A 19,854-nucleotide genomic window follows, 5' to 3' on the forward strand; every position below is an offset into this window, starting at 1 on the left:
TCTTTTGGGGTTATTTGCCACCTGTGCTCCAGAGAGGAGACACCTGGATACCTTGAGTTTTATGTAGCGTGTCCCTATAATGTATTGTCCACATTAGATACTTCTGGGAGTAAAATGGTGCACTATTAGCAATCACATCAGGACAGCGGGCCTAAATTGGAGCATATGGTCACCTGGTTTTAAACAAAATTAATGTGTCTGCCGTTGGAAGTGAAGATATGGGGTAGCTATTTGTGATGATTTTTAGAGCGGAAGGGGTTGGTGGCAAATGAAAGGCTTTTGTTTCCAGTGGTAACGATTCATCATTTAGTGACAACAAAATTCATCCAGTGAATTTTTCTGTACCCTCCACTTCATTTTCTGTCAATGGCCAAGCCTCACAGGATTGTGTTTGTATCTTATTGTTGTCTTTTTCTTTCCTCCAGAGATCCTGCGGATCATTCAGCTGGACCTGGACCTAAAGTATAAGACCAACATCCGGGAGTTGTTTGAGGAGTTTGACAATTTCCTACCAGGTGCCATCATCGGCATAGCCCGAGAAATGCAGCCCGTGTACAGGTATGTCGTGGCAGTAGGGGCTACCTCCATGACCCCTCGGGCCTTCACTTTTTCTATAAGTGTGCAATCTTTTTGCACTTAGTGTCTTGAGAGCACATCGGTACTCACTGCTTATAGTTGCCAGTATGGGTAAGAAGGTCCACTCCCAAGTCTTAGGTACTGCCTCTTTATTTTGGGGGAGTTTGTGACATTTTTCTTCTGGAAAGCCCAGTTGTTTTGGTTGTTGGTTCTGGTTAAGCTCAGAACTTTAAAATCTTGGACTTTGTTGTACAGAGGAAATATCAGGATTTAACTTCCATCCTAGTGATCAATGGGGCTTTCTTGGCCTCTGAGTCACCAGTGACCTATATTCTATATGCAGAGCAGGTGGATTGATGGTTTTGTAAGGAGGGAAGGCAGCACAGCTTTGGAACTCAGGTTGGCATCATGTAGTCTAGGTGAAGAGGTACATTCTACATTATGCTGTGTTGTCAAGTATGTACCGTGGAGAAACTCCAGCACCTGAGAACCAGGAGACATGTTCCAGAATTTTCCCTGCAGTATTATTTGTGGTAGCCAAAAACTGAAAACAACTTAATTGTACTATTCAGCAGAATAAATAAAATGTCTCCCTGTAGTTGAGTACTGTACTGCAGTAAAAATGAGCAAATAGTAGCTACGTGCAATGCCAGGCAAAACGAAACTGTACTCTTGAGGGATGCAGACCCAGTGCTAAAAATTATCAGGAAAACCAAGGAGATGGTGATCTCCAGTGCCAGCATGTGGGGGTAAGAGGCATGGGGGGTTGCCCATGGAGAGCTACAAGACTTTATTTTTCCATTCATCTCCATTGGTTATGCATGTGTTTGTATGGGTACTATATGTATTACAACTAAGAAAGATAAAACAAAGAAAGGAACAGCAGAAGCAGATTTTTGTTAAAACTAGGCCCATAGCTCTGGGTCCAGAGAGTTCTGCGTTGCTGACTCCTCCTCTAGTGGGCAGAGCGATAGCTTACCCAGAGCCCAAGCTGCCCAAGTTTTCTCTGAAGGAGCTGGGATTTCGCTGCCCCATGGGCATGCCCACTCTTTGTTCTCAGTGCAGACCCTAATGCTGGCTCCCTGAGGACAGTCTTGGAGCGAGGCCCAGTCCTTGGAGAGCTGCAGGGCACAGGCAACGAATGACTCGAGAGTGTTCATTTTCCCTGTGAAGAAGAGGAAAAAGAGACAGCCTCAGCTTGGCTGTGGCTATTTGCATGACCCAGCTCACATAACAGGAAATTCCTGCAAGGCCTCTGAATGAGCTGATAACTCCTTGGGCCTTGTGGACTGTTGTCCCTTACATAATCCTCTCACACATTGCCCAGAGTCCCTGTGCAGGCCTCTTCCTCTGCCATGGGGGGTCAAGGGGAGAGGGTTTGGGCACACACCTGCCATCCTGACTGCAGCAGATTCCCTGCCTCCTTCCCTCACCGTCATACAAGAGATCTGTTATGCTGGGGTCCTTTATCTGATGAAGGGTAGTGATGGAAGGAGCCTTAAACAGAAAGTCCCAAGCCCTAGGTGCTCGTCCCAGCTTTGCCACTGGGCTTGGGGCCTTGATTTCCCCCACCTGAGAAGGGAAGCAGGTGAGGTCCAAGGCCTCCCTCCTCTAGCTCTGACTTGAGGGGGTCACAGCTCTTCTGACCCTCATTATCTTCCTCCCTCCAAAAGCTGCTTGTCTGTTGGTGAGCTCCTTAGGGATCTGGAGGTGTCCCTGGGGTGTTTAGACTGGACTAATTATTAAATGCTGTTAGAGCACTGATGCCTTCAAGCCCTGAGATGGAATCTTTTCTCGTAATGTAAGTGGAAACTTGGAAGCCTCATCACACTTAATTTAAACACTACTGGCCAGAATTTATATTTTCTATAGATCTAGTATTGTATAAACAGTACAACTTAAATCAGTTTAATTGTCTGGACTTCCCAAAAGAAGTCTCTGAAAGATTTTAGATTCAAAATGCAATTGAGTTTTTCTCACCTTTAGCATCTTTAATTACCATTTTGTAAGATGAGAGTAATGGGCCCTTTGCTGCTAGTGGAGTCTCAAGAATCCTGTTTGTAGGGCTTGGGCACTCCAAAGTCAACAAGAATGCATATTCCTTTATTTGCTCCCTCCCCCAGTGTCCCCCCAACTGAAATGTTTCTAAAGACCTTTAGTAATGAAGTCTACACACGCCTGCCCTGCACAGCAGTGCGCCCTGCTGGCTCTGGGGAATTGCCTTTTAATATCTGCAGTTTCGTGCTGGGGCCAGGAATGGCTTGCTGCTGGCTGGTGGGCAAGGAATTGACCGTGGTTTTTGCCTTCTTTCACAGAAACCTGGAGGCTCCAGTGACCTGGCAGATCCATTGTCTGCTGCTTTGGAGTTCTCACCTGGCTGGCAGGGGGCCTGGGGTGGGGAGATTGAGAGATGAAAAGGATGGGAATAAAGGGAGTGAAGAAAAGGTGCTCAAGCAGGGGCAGACAGAGCTGGCCCCTCTCTTGAGCAGGCAGTCTTAGTCCTGCCGCCTTGGGCCTGGCTGTCATATTTGTGGGAGACCAGCAGCCCAGCCGTCTGACTGCTGCCCACAGAGGCGGTCACTGCCCGAAACCCTGGGGGGAACTGGCAGTGGGCTCCCATAGCCAAGCGGTCTCCCTGGGTGGTGAAGTGAGGTGGACATGTGTTTTATTGTAAGTGAATCTGCTGGCATCTACGAGAAGGAACAAAACAAAACAGCACAAAACTAAAACTTGACTCATTAAATAGGCACATTTTGATCTGGAAATTCACTGAGCAGAAATAGATTTGGATCTCCCCAGCTGGGCCATTTTTATAGTCACTTGTCCTATAGTTACTGTACTTCAAAAGGGCACATTTTAAGTCTTTTTTTTTAATGGCCGTTTCCTCTCTATTGTGTGTCACGAATGTTGGAAGCTTGGTGTGGAGGGAGAAGTGTTTTCTACTGTCCATTTGACAAATAGTGGTTTTTTGGTGTTTTTTTTTACAACATTCCCCTCAATTGTACACCAAACTGAACACATTTTCTAGGAAATGATTGTGGGATAGGATGGTGATAGAGGAAACTTTCTCTCCTGGGTCCCTGTTAAGATTCGTCGGAGTCAAATATTCCATGACTTTCCCTATCTGAAAATCGTCAAGCCATGGTCATCTTGGGTGGAACATTGCCCTTCCTTTCTTTGATCCTTTATCTGCCTCTTCATGAGGAACTGAACCCCTGGGCAGGTCCTCAGTGGTGATGTATTTACTTGAGATAAGTGAACAAACAGAGAAGAGTGTAGTGCCTTCTCCGTAAGTAGATAACTGTATTTTGTGAATATGTGCCAGATAGAATTTGCTCCCTATGAGTGTGTTAGGAAAGAAAACAAAACTGTTTGGGCCCTTTTTCTGTGCATCCTATAAAAATTATAAATATGTATCATCAGGCAAAGCAGCTTGACGTAGAAGCAATAGCATCTAATTGTCCTCAGAAGTGAATTGCCTGTTGACACTTTGCAAGTCACTTTATTCTTTGACCCTTGGTTTTTTCATCTGTAAGTGGGGATACATATATCCAATGCACAGAATGACTGGAAAACTCAGATGAGATAACACACGTGGAAATCTCTGGTGTGAGAGAGACCCTCAGTAAAGACATTTCCTCCTCCCTTCCCTCCCTCAATTCCTTAATTTGTTCCTAACCCTGCTCTACCCCTCCCCCAGCCATCTGGGGTTGCCAGTTAAAATGCAGGACACTCAGTAAACTTCAAATGAGCAACAAATAATTGTTTTACATAATAAAGATGTCCCAAATTCTGTGTGGGACATACTTATACTAAAAAATTATTTGTTGTTTGTCTGAAATGTAAATTTAACAAGCTGTCCTGATTGTTTGTTTTGTTTTATTTTGTTTTTTGATCTGGCAGCCCACTCCTACTTAAGATTTTCCTTTAGCAGAGGCAAGTGGTCTGACTTTCCCATGAGATCTTAGAGTGCACAGAAACAAAGGATACAGAAGTGGAGCTTGTGAGGGAAACCCAGGTGAGAGAGCGAGGGACAGGAGGTAGCCCTCATGAGGCACTCGGTCTGAGGTCACCACTCTGCAGGAGCTAGGAAGCCAAAGTGGCCTGGGTCACATGGGAGGCCACTGAGGCCCGGCTTCAGGCCACAGGACTCCTGCTGACCCTGGAGTCATTAAGAGAGAGAATGTGTGTGTGTGTGGGGGGGCGGTTGTTGAGGAGCTGGGGCTGCAGCCCTTAGTTATGGTCACTTTGTCCTGGGGCCGGCCGCCTGAGGAGCCTCTGAATGGGAGCTTGGTGGTGGGGGCAGCGGGCTTCCGGTTTCATCCTCTCTGAGCTCTGCAGGCCGGCTGTGAGCCAGTGCAAGCTCAGAGCCATCATGAGCTGCAAGCAGCAGGCTAGTCCTGTCAGCTACTGATAACACACCACCAGGCTGGAATTCGCATTTGTGGTAGGTATTTTAATAGTGTCCACTCCTCACCTTTTTAGGTCACATTTTTTGGTTTTTTATTTTATTATTTATTTATATATTTTTGGCAGCGTTATGCCAGCCTAGCTTCCTTCCAGATGCTTAGAATGAAACTGTCCTTCCAGCTTCTCCGCAGGTTGCCTTATCCCACTCTTAGGACTGGTGCAGGGCTCTTAGGGGAGTGCTGGGGAGAAAGTGAGGACCAGCACAGAGACAGGAAGTGAGAATGTTAACTGGCCCCTACCTCTGCCACTTAGTTGCTGTGTGACTTTGGGCAAGTCCTTTGACCTCTCTGAGCTTCATTTTCTTAAACTGAGAAGTAGAGATTATAACACTATATACAGTATATAGCAGAGTTGAGGAGGAGATTAAATTAGACAACGTGATTGGGCTCAGTGGCTCAGCCTATAATCCCAGCACTTTGGGAGGCCAAGGCAAGTGGATTGTCTGAGCCTGCGGGTTCGAGACCCACCTGGGCAACTTGGCGAGACCTTGTCTCTACAATAAATCAAAAAATTAGCTGGGCATGGTAGTGTGTACCTGTAGGTCGAGCTACTTGGAAGGCTGAGGCGGAAGGATCACCGGAGCCCAGCAGGTCGAGGCTGCGGTGGCTGCGAGTGGCCATTGCACTCCAGTCTGGCGACAGAGTAAGATTCCAACTCAAAAAAAAAAAAAAAAAAATTAGACAACGTATTTATGTGCTTGGCACTGAGCAATACTCAGTAGCAGTGGTGACAGTGCTGTTAGAGCTCCATCTTGGCCACTGGGTAGCTCTGTGACCACAGGGAAGTCACTTAACCCCCAGGTTTTAGTTTCTTTATATGTAAAACTGGGGCTGCTGATAATTTAACATAATTAATATCATCTTTGGACTTCTCAGCGTATAAATGCCTTCAGGTTTGAGGAATTCCCTGCCTAGAAGCTTGCCTTCCATTATGGAAGACAAAAGGGTTGGATACTTTATATCCTGGCTTCCTTGTAGCAAACTAGAGTGTTGGTACTATGTTCCTCTCCTTCCCTCCTCCCCTGAGGAAATTGCCATCATGAATTTAGGATCTCTACAAGCCAGTTTTTTTTTTTGTTTGTTTTTTTGAGTTGGAGTCTTACTGCATCGTCCAGACTGGAGTACAGTGACATGCTCACAGCCACCCCAGCGTTGATCTGCTGGTCTCCGACAGTCCTTCCACCTCAGCCTTCCAAGTAGTCGGAACTACAGACACTCACTACCACACCCAGCTGATTTTTTATTTATTGTAGAGAGAAGGTCTCACCAAGTTGCCCGGGCTGGTCTCGAACCCACAGGTTCAGGCAATCCTCTCGCCTCAGCCTCTCAAAGTGCTGGGATTACAGACTGAGCCACTGAGCCCGACCCAGCCCAGTTTTCATACTTCAGCTACATACCTCAAGCAATATGAAGTATTTGCAAAGTGGAAACTGACTGTATTCCAAGGAGAAAATAACTGGTCAACAATAATGGAAGACCATTTAGACATCCCAAGAGAACACTGGAAACCAAGACTTCAAAAATGGGAGGAAAGCATGTGTATAGACGGTTGCAGCAGAAGAGGGGGGCAGTGGGGGGAGAGAGCAGGACTGTGCCCTAGGTGGGCCAGGTCCCTGGTTTCATGCCCAGGCCTGGCTCTCTTTTCCCCCAGGCATGGGGGACGTGGGTCCCTGTTACCCTGCACAGAGGTGGAGTGTCTGGCTGCTCTGCTTGTTGCCGGCTCTGGGCCATGACTCCAGCCTGGTCTCCAATATGGTTCCTGTTCCATTCCTGACCCCGGGGAGATGTTTATCTCGTTTTTCGAGCTCTACTGTGTCCTTTCCCTGTTGCCCTTCTTGGATTAAAAAGTTATGTTAAAGTCATTATAGAAAAGTAACATATTTTCATTAAAAATTCAGGTAGCATAGGGGGACAATATTTTTTCAGAAAATTTCTAAAAATTTATCAATGCGTGTGTGTGTGTGTGTGTGTGTGTGTGTGTGTATGAATTCATGCTTCATATAGCTTTGTGTCTTTTTTTGTTGTTGTTCACTTACAGTAAGCATATCTTAAGCCAGTCTCAGTAACTCATGTCTGTAATACCAGCACTTTGGTAGTCAAGGCAGGAGGATTGCTTGAAGTCAGGAGTTCAAAACTAGCCTGGGCAACATAGGAGGACCTCGTCTCTATAAACATTTTCTTAAAAAAAGTCAAGTGTGCTAGTGCATGCCTGTAGCCCCCACTACTTGGGAAGCTGAGTTGGAAGGGTTACCTGAGCCCAAGAGGGTGAGGCTGCTGTGAGCCGTGATTGTGCCAGCCTGGGTGACAGGGTGAAACCTTGTCTCAAAACCACCCCCCCAAAAAAAAAACCTCAGTATATCTCGACCATCCTTCTACCTGACTCAGCCTTTCTATGTTAAACATTTCTAGTCTCCTGATAGATTTTTTTTTTTTTTAATTTTTACTATGGGAAATTTCCAAAATATACAAAAGTAGGCAGTCTTATATATTTCTGGGTGCTTCCAAATTATAATATTCATGGAGCTTCAATAACTACCTTTAACTAATCTTTGTTTGATCTCTTCTCCCACCCACTTTTCCTTTTTCCCTGATTATTTTGAAACAAATCCCAGGCATCACAGCATTTCACCTGTACATGTCATTTTTAATCTATTAGTTTTAAAAAACATATCTGCCGTTGCTGGGTTTAGAGCTGAGGAGAGTTATGTGAACTCATAATGTCATTTTGTCTCCAAGTTCCTCAGTCTGAAATCTGTTGGTACATGGGAGGAAAATAGAGAGACAGATCTAATATCTAACCAGCCAGCACTTTCCATCTCTCTCCAGATCGTCTCATGTCAGGATGTTAATGTAACCGTCACATCTGGAAGTCTTCACGGCTGATATAAATTCAGGTCCATTGTTCACTAGGTATGAAGTCCTGCTTTATAAGAGAACCAACCACCACTGGGGCTACAGGGTGCATAAATGTAGGACTTGAAGATAAAAGATATTAGGTTCTCTTCTTTCCTCTGACACCTGAGGATGGATTTCTTGGCCCTTGTTCTTGTGTGTGTGTTTTTTTTAATTAGCCAAGATTGAGCTTGTCAGTTTCTATTAGAGTTAAATCTGAGTAAAAGAGAGAAAAGCTTGCCACTTTTTAAAATAGTGATTTCTTTATTTCCTGGGAGTTAGAAAACTGGGCTGTTTTTGCATGGCCTGTATGACCTGTGGGAATTGCTCATAAAAGTGGAAGGATATATTTGCCCTGTGGCAGAGATAAATAGTCTTCTATGACGGCGATATTTTTAATGATATCAGCGGTGAAAGTGTGTGTGTGTGTGTGTGTGTGTGTGTGTTTGTGTGTGTTTGTTTTTGATTTGGAGTCTCACTCTGTAGTCCAGGCTGGAGTACAGTGGCACACTCACGGCCACCGCAGGCTCGATCTGCTGGACTCAGGTGATCCTTCCGTCTCAGTCTTTCATGTACCTGGAACTACAGGCATGCACTACAACACCCAGCTTATTTTTTGGATTTACTGTAGAGATGAAGTCTTACCAAGTTGCCCAGGTGGGTCTCGAACCTCTGAACTCAGGCACTCTTGCCTCAGCCTCCCAAAAGTGCTGGGATTACAGTCTTGAGCCACTGCACCTGTCCAGAAAGTATATTTTAAAAGGAAAAGGCTGTATACAGAGCCCAAGTGGGCTTGTGTTCTGTTGGTGTGATTGTACTCTGTCTGGTGGCTGTGCCCCAGGTATGCCAGGAGCACCTGGGTGCCATCTGAAGACTGAGAATGCTAGAGGGCGAGGCTGAGAGATGAGGTCATGTGAGGTGCTTCCTGTCTCTGAAAACATGATTCATTTCTGTTTTTTGTCTGCCCGCACCTTATAAGTGCTTTAACATTACTGAATCGATTTTAAAAGATCCACCACATCATACCTGACACAGGTGTCTCCTGAAAGGATGTATGAGGAAGCGAATGAGTGGAGGGGGTGGGACCAGGCTGCACATTCTGTTCATGCTGTGCAGACCAAGTGCCAGGCACGTCGTCAATGTTTGTTAACTGAATGCAGGAACAGAAGTTTAGTTAGAAGATACTTCATCCACACAGGCCAGCTGTTAAATAAGGCCCTGTAGTCCCATCACTGGTCTTCTAATAGAAATTGCTTTCACATTCAGTTTTTCTTTTTTTTTTTTTGAGTCAGAGTCTCACTCTGTCACCCATGGTTGCAATGGCCGGATCACAGCTCATCATAGCCTCCAACTACTCCTGGGTTCAAGCAGTCTTCCTGCCTCAGCCTCCTGAGTAGCTGGGACTCCAGGTGTGCGCCACCATACCCAGCTAATTTTTTGATATTTTGCAGAGATGAGCTCTTGCTATGTTGCCCAGGCTGGTCTCAAGCTCCTGGGCTCAAACAGTTCTTTCACCTCGGCTTCCCAAAGTGCTAGGATTATAGGCATGAGCCGCCATGCCTTACCCTTTCAATTTTTCTTTTTACAGACAATCCATGGGAAACACTGTAAGTCTCATTTTCTATTTGGCCTATTGTGTGAATCACAGGGCTGGTGCTTTGAGGAATTAGGAAGTAGAAGACATGGTTCCTGCTTTCCAAGGAGGTTATAACGTGAGGGAGCTAGGACAGATGAAATGTAATAAAAACACAAATGCCTAAGATGCCAACACCAAGTCAGACCATGGATGAGTGACAAAGACATTCTGCTGTAGGAACTGGAAACGTTACTAAGTGGCCCACCTTGCCCTCAGCTTAATATTCTGCCTTCAGCTGGGTGTGGTGGCTCATGCCTGAGTCTCAGCTACACAGGAGGCTGAGGCAGGAGGATCACTTGAGGCCAGGCATTTGTAGTGTGCTATGTTGGTTGGGTGTGTACACTAAGTTTAATCTCAATATGGTGATCTCCTGGGAGTGGGGGAACACCAGGTTGACTAAGGAGAGGTAGATGGGCCCAGGTCAAAAATGGAGCAGGTCAGAACACCCATGATGGTCAGTAGCGGGCTCATGCCTGTGAATAGCTACTACACTCCAGCCTGGGCAACATAGCAAGACTTTAAAAAAATATATATACACCGAGAGTGCGAAAAAAATGTACATACATTTTAAGAGATGTTACCTATGCATTACTTTTCGAAGTTGAATTGAATTACAGTAGCAATGTATAGTATGACATTTGCTCAACCATGCTTCTGCCATTTTCTTTGACTGTCCTGCCTATTGCCTGGTGATGCTAGCATTCATCTGATTAATGCTATCTTTTGAGTGAATACTTAAAATGTGTACACATTTTTGGCACCCCTATATATATATGTGTGTGTGTGTGTATCACATATATATATAATCTTATATATGTATATGTGAACACATATATGTGTACTTGTATGTATGTTTATATACATATATACACACACATATACACATTCTGCCTTTAAAAAGTTAAGAGTGGGTGTTATGTTCCTTTCTTCCCTCTGAAAGTTCTCTTGGAAGGATGGTTGGATTTGCAGTGTGGGTGGAACCTCTGAGGAGTACACAGAGTAGACCAGACTCTCTGCCCAAATAGACAACTCACTCAGCAGGCATTTGCTGAGGGCCTGGCCATGCAGCAGAGAGAAACCAAACCCTGTCCTCCAAGGGCTTACAGTCTAGCCCATGGGACCCCTCCCCAGATCACTCCCATGGAGCGAGGAGGCACAGCAAAGGATGATGAGCCTGGCAGGACTGTCCTTTTTTGCATGACTGCAACCTGTTTCTTTTGCCAAATAAACATCTCATTAAAAAAAAAAAAAAAAACTCATTTGTAATCCAGGCAGCTAAAGGCCTTATCTGTAAGCATCTTCCTGAGGAAAAAGCAAAATAGCATAGTTGAATCACAGCAGCATGTGTACAAGAGGGACCTTTTGTGACAAGCAGTGTGTGGAAAGCACTGAGTTCAGCATGACCAGTTCCCCATGAGAGGAATGTCCACGCTCATCTTGGGTACACATCTCAGTCGTGTGACTGCTTTTCTTCTGCCGGCGACGAAGTAAAATGGATATTCAGTTCTCAGTCTCCCTGGCCCCAGCATAGCAGCAGAATTGGCTATTGCAGAAATACCAAGTTTTTTAACTGAGCTTGGGGTGGACGAATTGAATACCTATCTCCTTTTCCCGCTTTGGGTGACTTCCTTAAATGGACCATTTCCTATTGATCATAGAGAAGCTCTGTGATCTCTGTGGGGGTGACAGAATTGACCCCAACATCAAGGAGCTGCTTTTGGGAACGATCTGATCTAGGAACTCAGCCGTCTGCATTTTCTGGGACTTTTCTATCACTATGTGTAAAATAGGAGGCTTATTTAGGAGCCAGAATTGCTTAGTATGTAATGATTTGCCTGATGTCTGCCGAGTCCTTGCCTCTGTAGATGAGCACTCATTATGAGGCTGGCGGATCCTGATGGACTTTCAGAAATGCGAAGTCACAGAGATGCTCACGGGGTCTCATTAATGTCAGTCATGTGGAGTGAGGTGCCAGTGCATTTGGCTTCTTCTCTGCTTCCACTTGATCCCCTTGGCTCTGTAGAAAAAAAAATATATGTGCCTCCCTTAATAAAATCAAGCTCAGTACCTGTGTGGAGACCCTTTCCATTACTGCTAGGACCAACCTATTTCAATTGACCCAAGGATCATGAACTTGGACTATAAAGAAAGCAATATAATCCTAGCGTTCTACTTGGGCTGGCGGTGAACAGGATTTTTGTGTTCATAATGATGTAATTGCAGCTCGTTGGTATTCAGCTTTCAGAGAGCCTGGAAGATAGTGTCTAGGCAAAGTAAAGACATAAAGGTGAAGCATATTATTTAGAGGGGATAGCCAGAATAGAGAAGCACCCCCATCTCTTCTGCCTGTTCCTTCTTGCCAAGGTGTCGGCAGGGTTTGGGAGGAGTACTGAGTGTGACCTTGGTCATGCAGGCCGCCACTCTACTTGTGCTTCACATCCTCTTGGCTGCTGCCCAAGGTTAAAGGCATCACACTGATGGTCAAGTAATATGCTTTTGTATAAGAGGAGTCGTAGAGACCTTGAGGCCCTTTTGGTGCAGGGGAGACTGAAGCAGATGGAAAGGAAGAACTGCCTGATCCCCCTTTGCCAGCCAGAATCTGGGAGACCTTCGTGGGTAAAATGGAAGACCTGGGTTGCATGTGATTAGCAGGCACCTGCACAGACTAGATCGCAGACCCATTCCCAGCCTATACATCACACCACACTGAAGACCAGATGGAGTAGGTGGTTGTTTTTTAAACATTTAAATAGGAGAGCGCATCTGATTAGCTCTCAAAAGAAGGGACGATCATCTCATGAATGTATCATATTGTAACAGTTGCAAGAAAAGGCTATCTGTGATTCAGAAACTCAGGATACAGCCTGTAGCAGCTTAATTTCAGGTAAATACCTCTAGGAAGTAATATGAGTTGTTAAGATTTAAAAACAAAAGAGAGGGAAGGAGAGCAACTGATTGAAAACTCATCTATGCCCTGGTTCTTGGCTAGTGTTTCTGATGTTTTTTGTTTGTTTGTTTGTTTTTGTGTGAATATAGGTTTAGTGTTGCCAGATCCTCTGATTTTTTTTTCTTTTCAAAAGAAGCCAGAAATCTGTGTTGTTAATATAAAAGCTTCTGAGTTTTAAATATTGACAATTAAGCAGACCAATCTGCTGGCCAAACAAAACACAACCATGCACCAGACAGAGCCCAATAACTGCCAGGTTAAGGCCTCTGGTTTCTGTTCATTGAGGCAAAAAACTGGCCAAATGCTTTTGCCGTCAGCTTGGCCCCTCAGAGGGTTTTAGTTGGCTGCTTCCTGGAGCTGACATTGACAGTTTCAGGGGCATTCCAACTCTGTTTTTTTTAAATGTTTTATCTCGTTATTTGAAATAGTTGATTTTTATTGGTAACTTAAAATTCTATCAAATGTTTTTCTAACTAACCTCAGACTTACCTAATAACAAAATGTCAAGGCCAAGCATAATTCTTGCCCAGAAATGTAATTTTGGAAGAAAACAAAAAGATGCCCAGACTCCCCATTTATTAGAGCTGTAACTACTCTAGCTTTAATGTGGATCAGAGCATTTTAAAACTACTCTCAGCATCTGAAGATGCCTTTGGGAAGTTGGAGACCAAGGCAGGGAGAGACGGTGGGAGAGAAATCCACAGGAGGAGAGTGGAGGAGGGAAGAGCGGCCTGGGAGTGGTGCATCAGTTGGGTGCTTGCTGCTTCCCATCACTCCATCCCATCCGTTCAGTGCAGCCTCCTCAATGAGGCTGGGCAGGGCTGGACCCATGGAGATCCTGTGCATGTAGACCCCAGCCCCCTCCCCCTCCTGCCTGCTCAGCAAAGCTATTGAGGACATCACAGGTGGTCCATCTGAACATGGCCTTAGAGCCGGGAATAGTTGAATTTCTCCTAGATGATGTGTTTTTAAATTCTTTATAACTAATCAGATGTCCTTTTTTTTTCCAGTTGACTAATAGAAAACTTACAGCTAAACTTGAGGTACACCTATAGCAAACTTACAGTTCTTATAAGATACAACATTTTGGTGTCTTTGCCAGCTAAGACCAATTCCTTTGGGGACAAAAAAGGGATGAAATTTGAGGGAAAGGAAAGAGGGTGGGAAGGACAATGTGTGTAGTCTGAATTAGTCCCTGTCACCTAAGACTATATTTTCTAGATCTGCCTGCCCTTGGTAAGTGAAGAGAAGCATCATGAAAAATGGTCCTGGGTGGGGGGTGACCATTTAATTTCACCATTAATATACTGTTTTAACTAGAGCTTTTGAGATCGGGGTGAGGGGAGATGCTATCAATGATTGCATCAGGACAATTGTAAACCAGGCTGTCCTGGGCCTCCGAGGACATGTAATCACCCTAAGTTTGATATGGCAGAGCAGGGAGGGATGCAGGGGAAAGGACTGGGGAAGGGACGAGGCAGAGGAGGGAGGCTGCTGAAGGCTGAGGTATTTAGGGTCTGAAATACTGCTGGGTTGGCAGTGTGTTCTGCATGGTTAAAATAATTAACCCAAGTATGATTTCATGAATCCCATGGTTTATTACTATACAAAAAGATTTTTTTTTCTTTTTCTTGGTTCACAAGACTTAAAGAAGGGGAGAATAGCAAGAACATATCTCACAGGGAATATATTAACCATACAATGAGTGAGTTCTCAAATTATTAAAGTCTAGTCACTCAGTTAAGATGGAAGCAGGCTTCCATGGCATATAAAGGTTAATTAAAGTGTAAGGTTTACTTTTAAACAAGAGGTTCTCAGGAGCGAAGACCAATACCGTGGAGATCCCTGACAACACGCTAGGTTCCCAGAGGGTGGTGCTGATGTTGGCTGGCAAAGCTTGTGAGATTTTCTCAGAGGCTAAGGGAGGGTGGCCCTACCATAGCCTGAACTCTTAGAGCATCTGTCAAACTCTTGGGTTTATGTGTATTTTGAAGCCCAGTAGTTGAGGACATGTATGAAATCTGCAGGTGTGTCATAACATTCTCGAGAGAAGGGGAGTTCACCCCAAGTTCTTATCAAAGCAAAACACGTGTTACTTATGTAGCAAACTGTGCACGTGTTTAGAATCATTTCAAAGCTGTATAATGCGGTGTATCTGGACCTGTCATGTTAGAACTAGAGGGGTGCGTTGGACGATTCTTGGGCTGTAATTTGGCCTTTGATTGGACTTTCAAGGGTAAAGAGTAAAAGTACCCTGTCTCTATAAATGAATCTTACCAAGTGTCTTCGTTATTTCAGGGTGCTATAACGAATACCATATACTGAATAGCTTATAAACCTCCGAACTTTATTGTGCACTGTTCTGGAGGCTGGGAAGCCAAGATGTGCTGGCACATCAGGTGACTGGTGAGAGCCCCCTGGTTCATGGATGACCGTCTTCTCATTGTATCCTTATAAGATAAAGAGGGGATGGGAGGGGAAGGCAGGGGAAACAAGCTCTCTCATGTCTCTTCTTATTAAGGTTGCTAATCCCCTTATGAGGGCTTCACCTTCCTCATGACTTCATCACCTCCTCTATCCCACTGGGGTTAGGATGTCAACATATGAATTTTGGGGATCCATACTTGCAGCTCATAACAGCAAGCCTGCCCCCTACATCTCCTGCTAGTCCACATCAGCTCAGAAGCTGGGATTTGACCCTGGGTTGAGTAGGAAGATTAGGCTTCTCTGTGGGGTAGCGCTAACATTGCCTATAGACTAATTTGCCAATTTTGAGAACTAACCACTGAGATTTGGCCATAATTCCGTATAGAAGGAATCAAGAGGAAACTGGAGGTGAGGCAACTGCCTCTAAAAGTGTAAATGCTTTGTTGTCACCATTGATTTCTGGCTGATCTCAAAAATTCCCGGGAGCTGCTTTTAGTGCACATTAGCCAGACGTCAGCTTCTCACCAGAGCCACACCTTCTCATCTGTGAAAATAAAAGCATGACTTGCCTGCTTTTGTGGACTCCAGAGAGCCTAAAGATACCTTGCGAAGAGGGCGTTACACCCTGGACCAGCACGAAGGGCTTAGATGATGTTGCCTTATGCCCCCTGCGTGGGCTTGTATTACGTCTGAAGCAGAATCTCCAGAAGCTTCTCTCTGTCTGAGAGAAGTCAGCAGGGACTGTGGGTGAAGGCAGCTCTGCCCAGCCCAATTCTGGGAGGGGATTGGAATGGAAACCCAGACTCCTGCTGAGAAATTCACCTATGGGCCCTGGCCCTGGCATTGCCCAAGATAAACTTGGGAAATTAATGTGAACTTGGCTTTCGTCCTGGCAGCGTATTTGGAAAGTGGCTCTTGTCCTCTCATCTCAGCACATCTGAGCTTATCTGATGAAGAATTCCACAGACACTTGTCTAGCACCTCCCATGCTCCAGGCTCCGTGAGTAAGTCACAGTGTAGAGGCCTGGTCCCATACCCACAGCTGAGGGTCTAACACACTATTGACGTGCCTGTGGCAGCACCCCATGATTTGGCAGTACCTTCAGACCTTGCCTCCTTCCTGCTGCCTATTCTTCTTTGAGTTGGAATCTCACTCTGTCACCCAGGCTGGAGTGCAGTGGCACACTCACGGCCACCCCAGTGTTGACCTGCTGGGCTCTGGCGATCCTTCCGCCTCAGCCTTCCAAGTAGCTGAAAATACAGGCATGCACTACTATGCCCAGCTAATTTTTGATTTATTGTAGAGACGAGGTCTTGCCAAGTTGCCTGGGCTGGTCTCGCACCCGTGGGCTCAGGCAATCTACTCACCTCGGCCTCCCAAAGTGCTGGAATTACAGGCTGGGCCATCGAGCCTGTCTCCTGCTGCTTATTCTAACTCCCCTTCACTTCACACCTGACGATCTTTGTGATTTTCGATTTCATTTCACACCAGACATACGAGGTCTGACAATTAAGTTCGCAGACTTGTCACCATGCGCTTACATTGGCCAGCACTATACAACACCTTGATAAAATTTCATAACCTTGGTATATCAGTGTCTCACAGCTGTGTTCGTGTTGATGTGTGACAGTGTCTGGCTCAGTGGTGTTCATTATTGTTGTGGCATGTTTTTGTGTGCCATTGCACGAATGTTGGAGCTTGAATTAGAGCAACAAACAAACATTAAATTTCTTGTTAAACTTGGCAAGAGTGGAAGTGAAATCAGGGACACATAAGTCCAAGTTTATGGGGATAATGTCATGTAGAAAATGGCAGTGTACAAATGGATTAAATGTTTTTCTGAGGGGAGAGAAAGCATCACTGATGAAGAGAGGTCAGGACGGCCATTAATGAGCAGAACTAATGAAAACATTGCAAAAGTTCGCTGAATTGTGCATCAAAATTGTTGCCTGACTGTGAGAATCACAGCAGATCAAATAAATAGAGAAGCAGGAAAATCTTAACTGAAAATCTTGGCATGAGAAAGGTGTGTGCAACAATGGTCCTGAAGGAGCTCTTGCATCACAACAATGCACCAGCTTACACAGCACTGTCTGTGAGGGAGTTTTTAGTCAGTAAACAATAACTGTATTAGAACACCCTCCCTACTCACCCAATCTAGCTCCCAGTGACTTTTTTCTTCACCTAAAGGTAAAGGAAATGTTGAAAGGAAGACATTTTTATGACATTTAGGACATCAAGAGTAATATGATGACAGCTCTGATGGCTATTCCAGAAAAATAGTTCCAAAATTGCTTTGATGGGTGGACTAGGCACTGGTGTCAGTGCATAGCTTCCCAAGAAGGTGACTGTAGTGAGATTCAGCAACAAAGTATGTAGCGGGTTTTCCAGGATGAGTTTGTGAACTTAATTGTCAGGCCTCATAGTCTCTTAGCTCACAGCTGTATGCTCTGCAGCCAGAGGGACAACCTACGCTATCTGTACCACTGGACTGACTGGTGACTCCGTCTCTCCAGCCTTCTTTAGCATCTGCTGTGTGCTAGGCATTGTGCTGTTAATAATTTAAAGGCCAAACTCTTGAGCCTGTCACTCGGGGACCTCCACGATCTCTCCCTCTCCTTTTTCCAGCACCTTTTGTACCCCATGCTACACTGCGCTGAACCCCTGATTGCCTTCCAGACGGGTGCTCATCCACACTTGTGACCTTTGAGGATGTTCTCCCCTCTGCCCAGGTGAGATGCTGCCAATTCCGTAAAGCCTTCCTGAGGACCACCCACAGCCAGCTGCGACCCATTCCTCAGACATGGAGGATAGATGCTTCCTATGGACATGTGTCTCTCCTGCGAGGCTATAGCCTCTTTCAGGACCAGGTCTTGGCCCTTGACTGATAAAACATTGCCCAGCCTCTCTTCCCAGTCTCATAAATCCAGTTTGGGGCCTGGAACCGAAACCATTCCTCCAGCTGTTGTCTATCCCTGGTTCTCTAAGTACATCTTGGAGTTAAAGGTTTGGTTATTACTTTCAAATGATGGCATGAAAGACAGGAAACTGAACTCTCTAGCCATAGAAATGAAACCAAATTGCTCAGGTTTTCTACTTTTATTGCCATTGTGGAGGTAGATTGAAATGTTGGGGAAGTTTCTGTCCTTGAAGTCAGAGCTGGGTTGACTGCTGGTTTCACCACTGGCCATATGACTTTGCATAGCATACTTAAACCTTTTAAAGCCCTGGTTTCCCCATCTTTAAAATGGGGATATACCCAACCTATTGGTTATAAGATGGTTTCTCTTCCCTGCTCCATGTCATATTTGAGATATATGATTCAAATGTTGCAATGCAGGCAGAAAGATGTATTTGAAAAAGCTCATCTGCCAGTTCTGTTATGCTGGAGTCTGTGTTCTCTCCCTTCTCCCTGTTTGGGAATCACTGGCCTAGATCCTTATGGGTACTCAATAAATAGTTGAGAATGAAATGATGTCATGTTCTCATTATATAACACCAAGCACAGACCAGCTTGATAAGAGCCCTCTCGTTTTCTCCCTGTCCTACACAACAACTTCTTGTGGTGCTGGGAGCTCAGTAGTGGGCACTATTCACAGAACACAGAGAGGTTACTCTACAGTGTGAGGCAGGGCCACCTCTGAAGCCAGGAGGAATTTGTCCTGGCTTAGAAAGGGAGTGTGCTGTGCAGGAAAGGATCACATCCTGCTGTGGATGAAGCTACCACTGACCCTCTTCTCATTTTTTGAGGTTACAGGCCAGTTGCATGCCCTTGGCCATAGTGAAGAAAGTGGCTTTGCTTTCTTAATCCTTGGTGCCGGAGACCAGTGCCTGAAGCCAAGTGGCAAAGGTATAGAAACTGTGGCCAGATTGGAGCTGACCTGTGTTGTTTTGCAAATTACAAACTGAAAGTTGCATCCAACAATATGGTGGCAAGGATTTTTGAAGCAAGTATTAAAGCTTTTCAAACTTCAATTTGCAATGTACTCATTCCTGCATGCTACCCCCTGTGCCCCAAAGAAAGTTCACACTCCCCCATCTCTCTCCTTCTACTTTCTTCTTCCCTTCAGAGCCCCTTCTCTGCTGTGGCTTCCCCAGCCAGCTGACAAGCTCACTTCCTGTACAGCAACTGGGCATCGTGGCATGCTGTAATTGTATGATTGACTGACCCCATTCATTGACTGCCCGCAGCTAAGGCTAAGTGCATGGTAGCCCTCACGTGACTTGACCAAGTTGAAGTCTAATTGTCTCCTTTTAGACACTCACTCCCTGTGGGCATTTCTCAGTTTGAGACCTGTTTCCTGGATCCACACTTTTATGATTCAGGTCCTTATCATTCTTGGTCATTTCTAAGAATGGTCCAGAAGCAGAGAATACGGTATTGAATGTCTTGGGCCTCTACTTGATGGTTTCTTGTCCCAGCCTGGAGTCCCCATCCCCTCTGATGTGCTACGGCCTTCCCAGCAGCTTGCTGTGTGCTGTGAGCTTCCCATTTCAGTTCCTTTGCTTCTGCCTGAGGTTATGACAGTGCTGCAGTCCCGTGGGCTTGAGCAGTGCTCTGCTGTTTACACTCTCATATATTTTACAATCCTATTTTAAGTATGCTCCTCATACTAATTCAGTAAAGTAGGAAGCCAGATAGTTTGATCCCCATTCTGCAGAAGACACTAAGTTTTGGGCAGGTTACATTCACCCAAAGTCACCCAGTCACTTGGTCAGGACTAGAATCCAGCTTCCTGACCTCAGTGCCCTGCCCTTCCTCTGTGCATCTGAGGTCCTAGGTGGATGGTTCCTAGACCCTGCCCTCTTTTTCCCGAATTAGGAAACAGTGATTCTTGAGAGGTTTTGCAGCCTTATACCCAGCTACTTCACAGCCTGGGTCATTGTGTCCCCTTTCTTGGGATTT

The 19,854-nt window shown here is 45.3% G+C and overlaps 1 protein-coding gene across 1 annotated transcript in view; it reads left to right on the forward strand.

The window, feature by feature from the left end:
• XXYLT1 (xyloside xylosyltransferase 1) overlaps positions 1-19,854 on the forward strand; it is a 189,446-nt gene that overhangs the window by 109,116 nt on the left and 60,476 nt on the right. Inside the window, exon 3 of the mRNA XM_008061926.2 lies at positions 426-558. Coding sequence (XP_008060117.1) covers positions 426-558 — 133 coding nt within the window. The remainder of the gene's footprint in view (positions 1-425; positions 559-19,854) is intronic.

Source organism: Carlito syrichta, unplaced genomic scaffold (assembly GCF_000164805.1).
Source record: "Carlito syrichta isolate Samal-C Ts95f unplaced genomic scaffold, Tarsius_syrichta-2.0.1 Scaffold305641, whole genome shotgun sequence".
Classification (NCBI taxonomy): domain Eukaryota; kingdom Metazoa; phylum Chordata; class Mammalia; order Primates; family Tarsiidae; genus Carlito; species Carlito syrichta.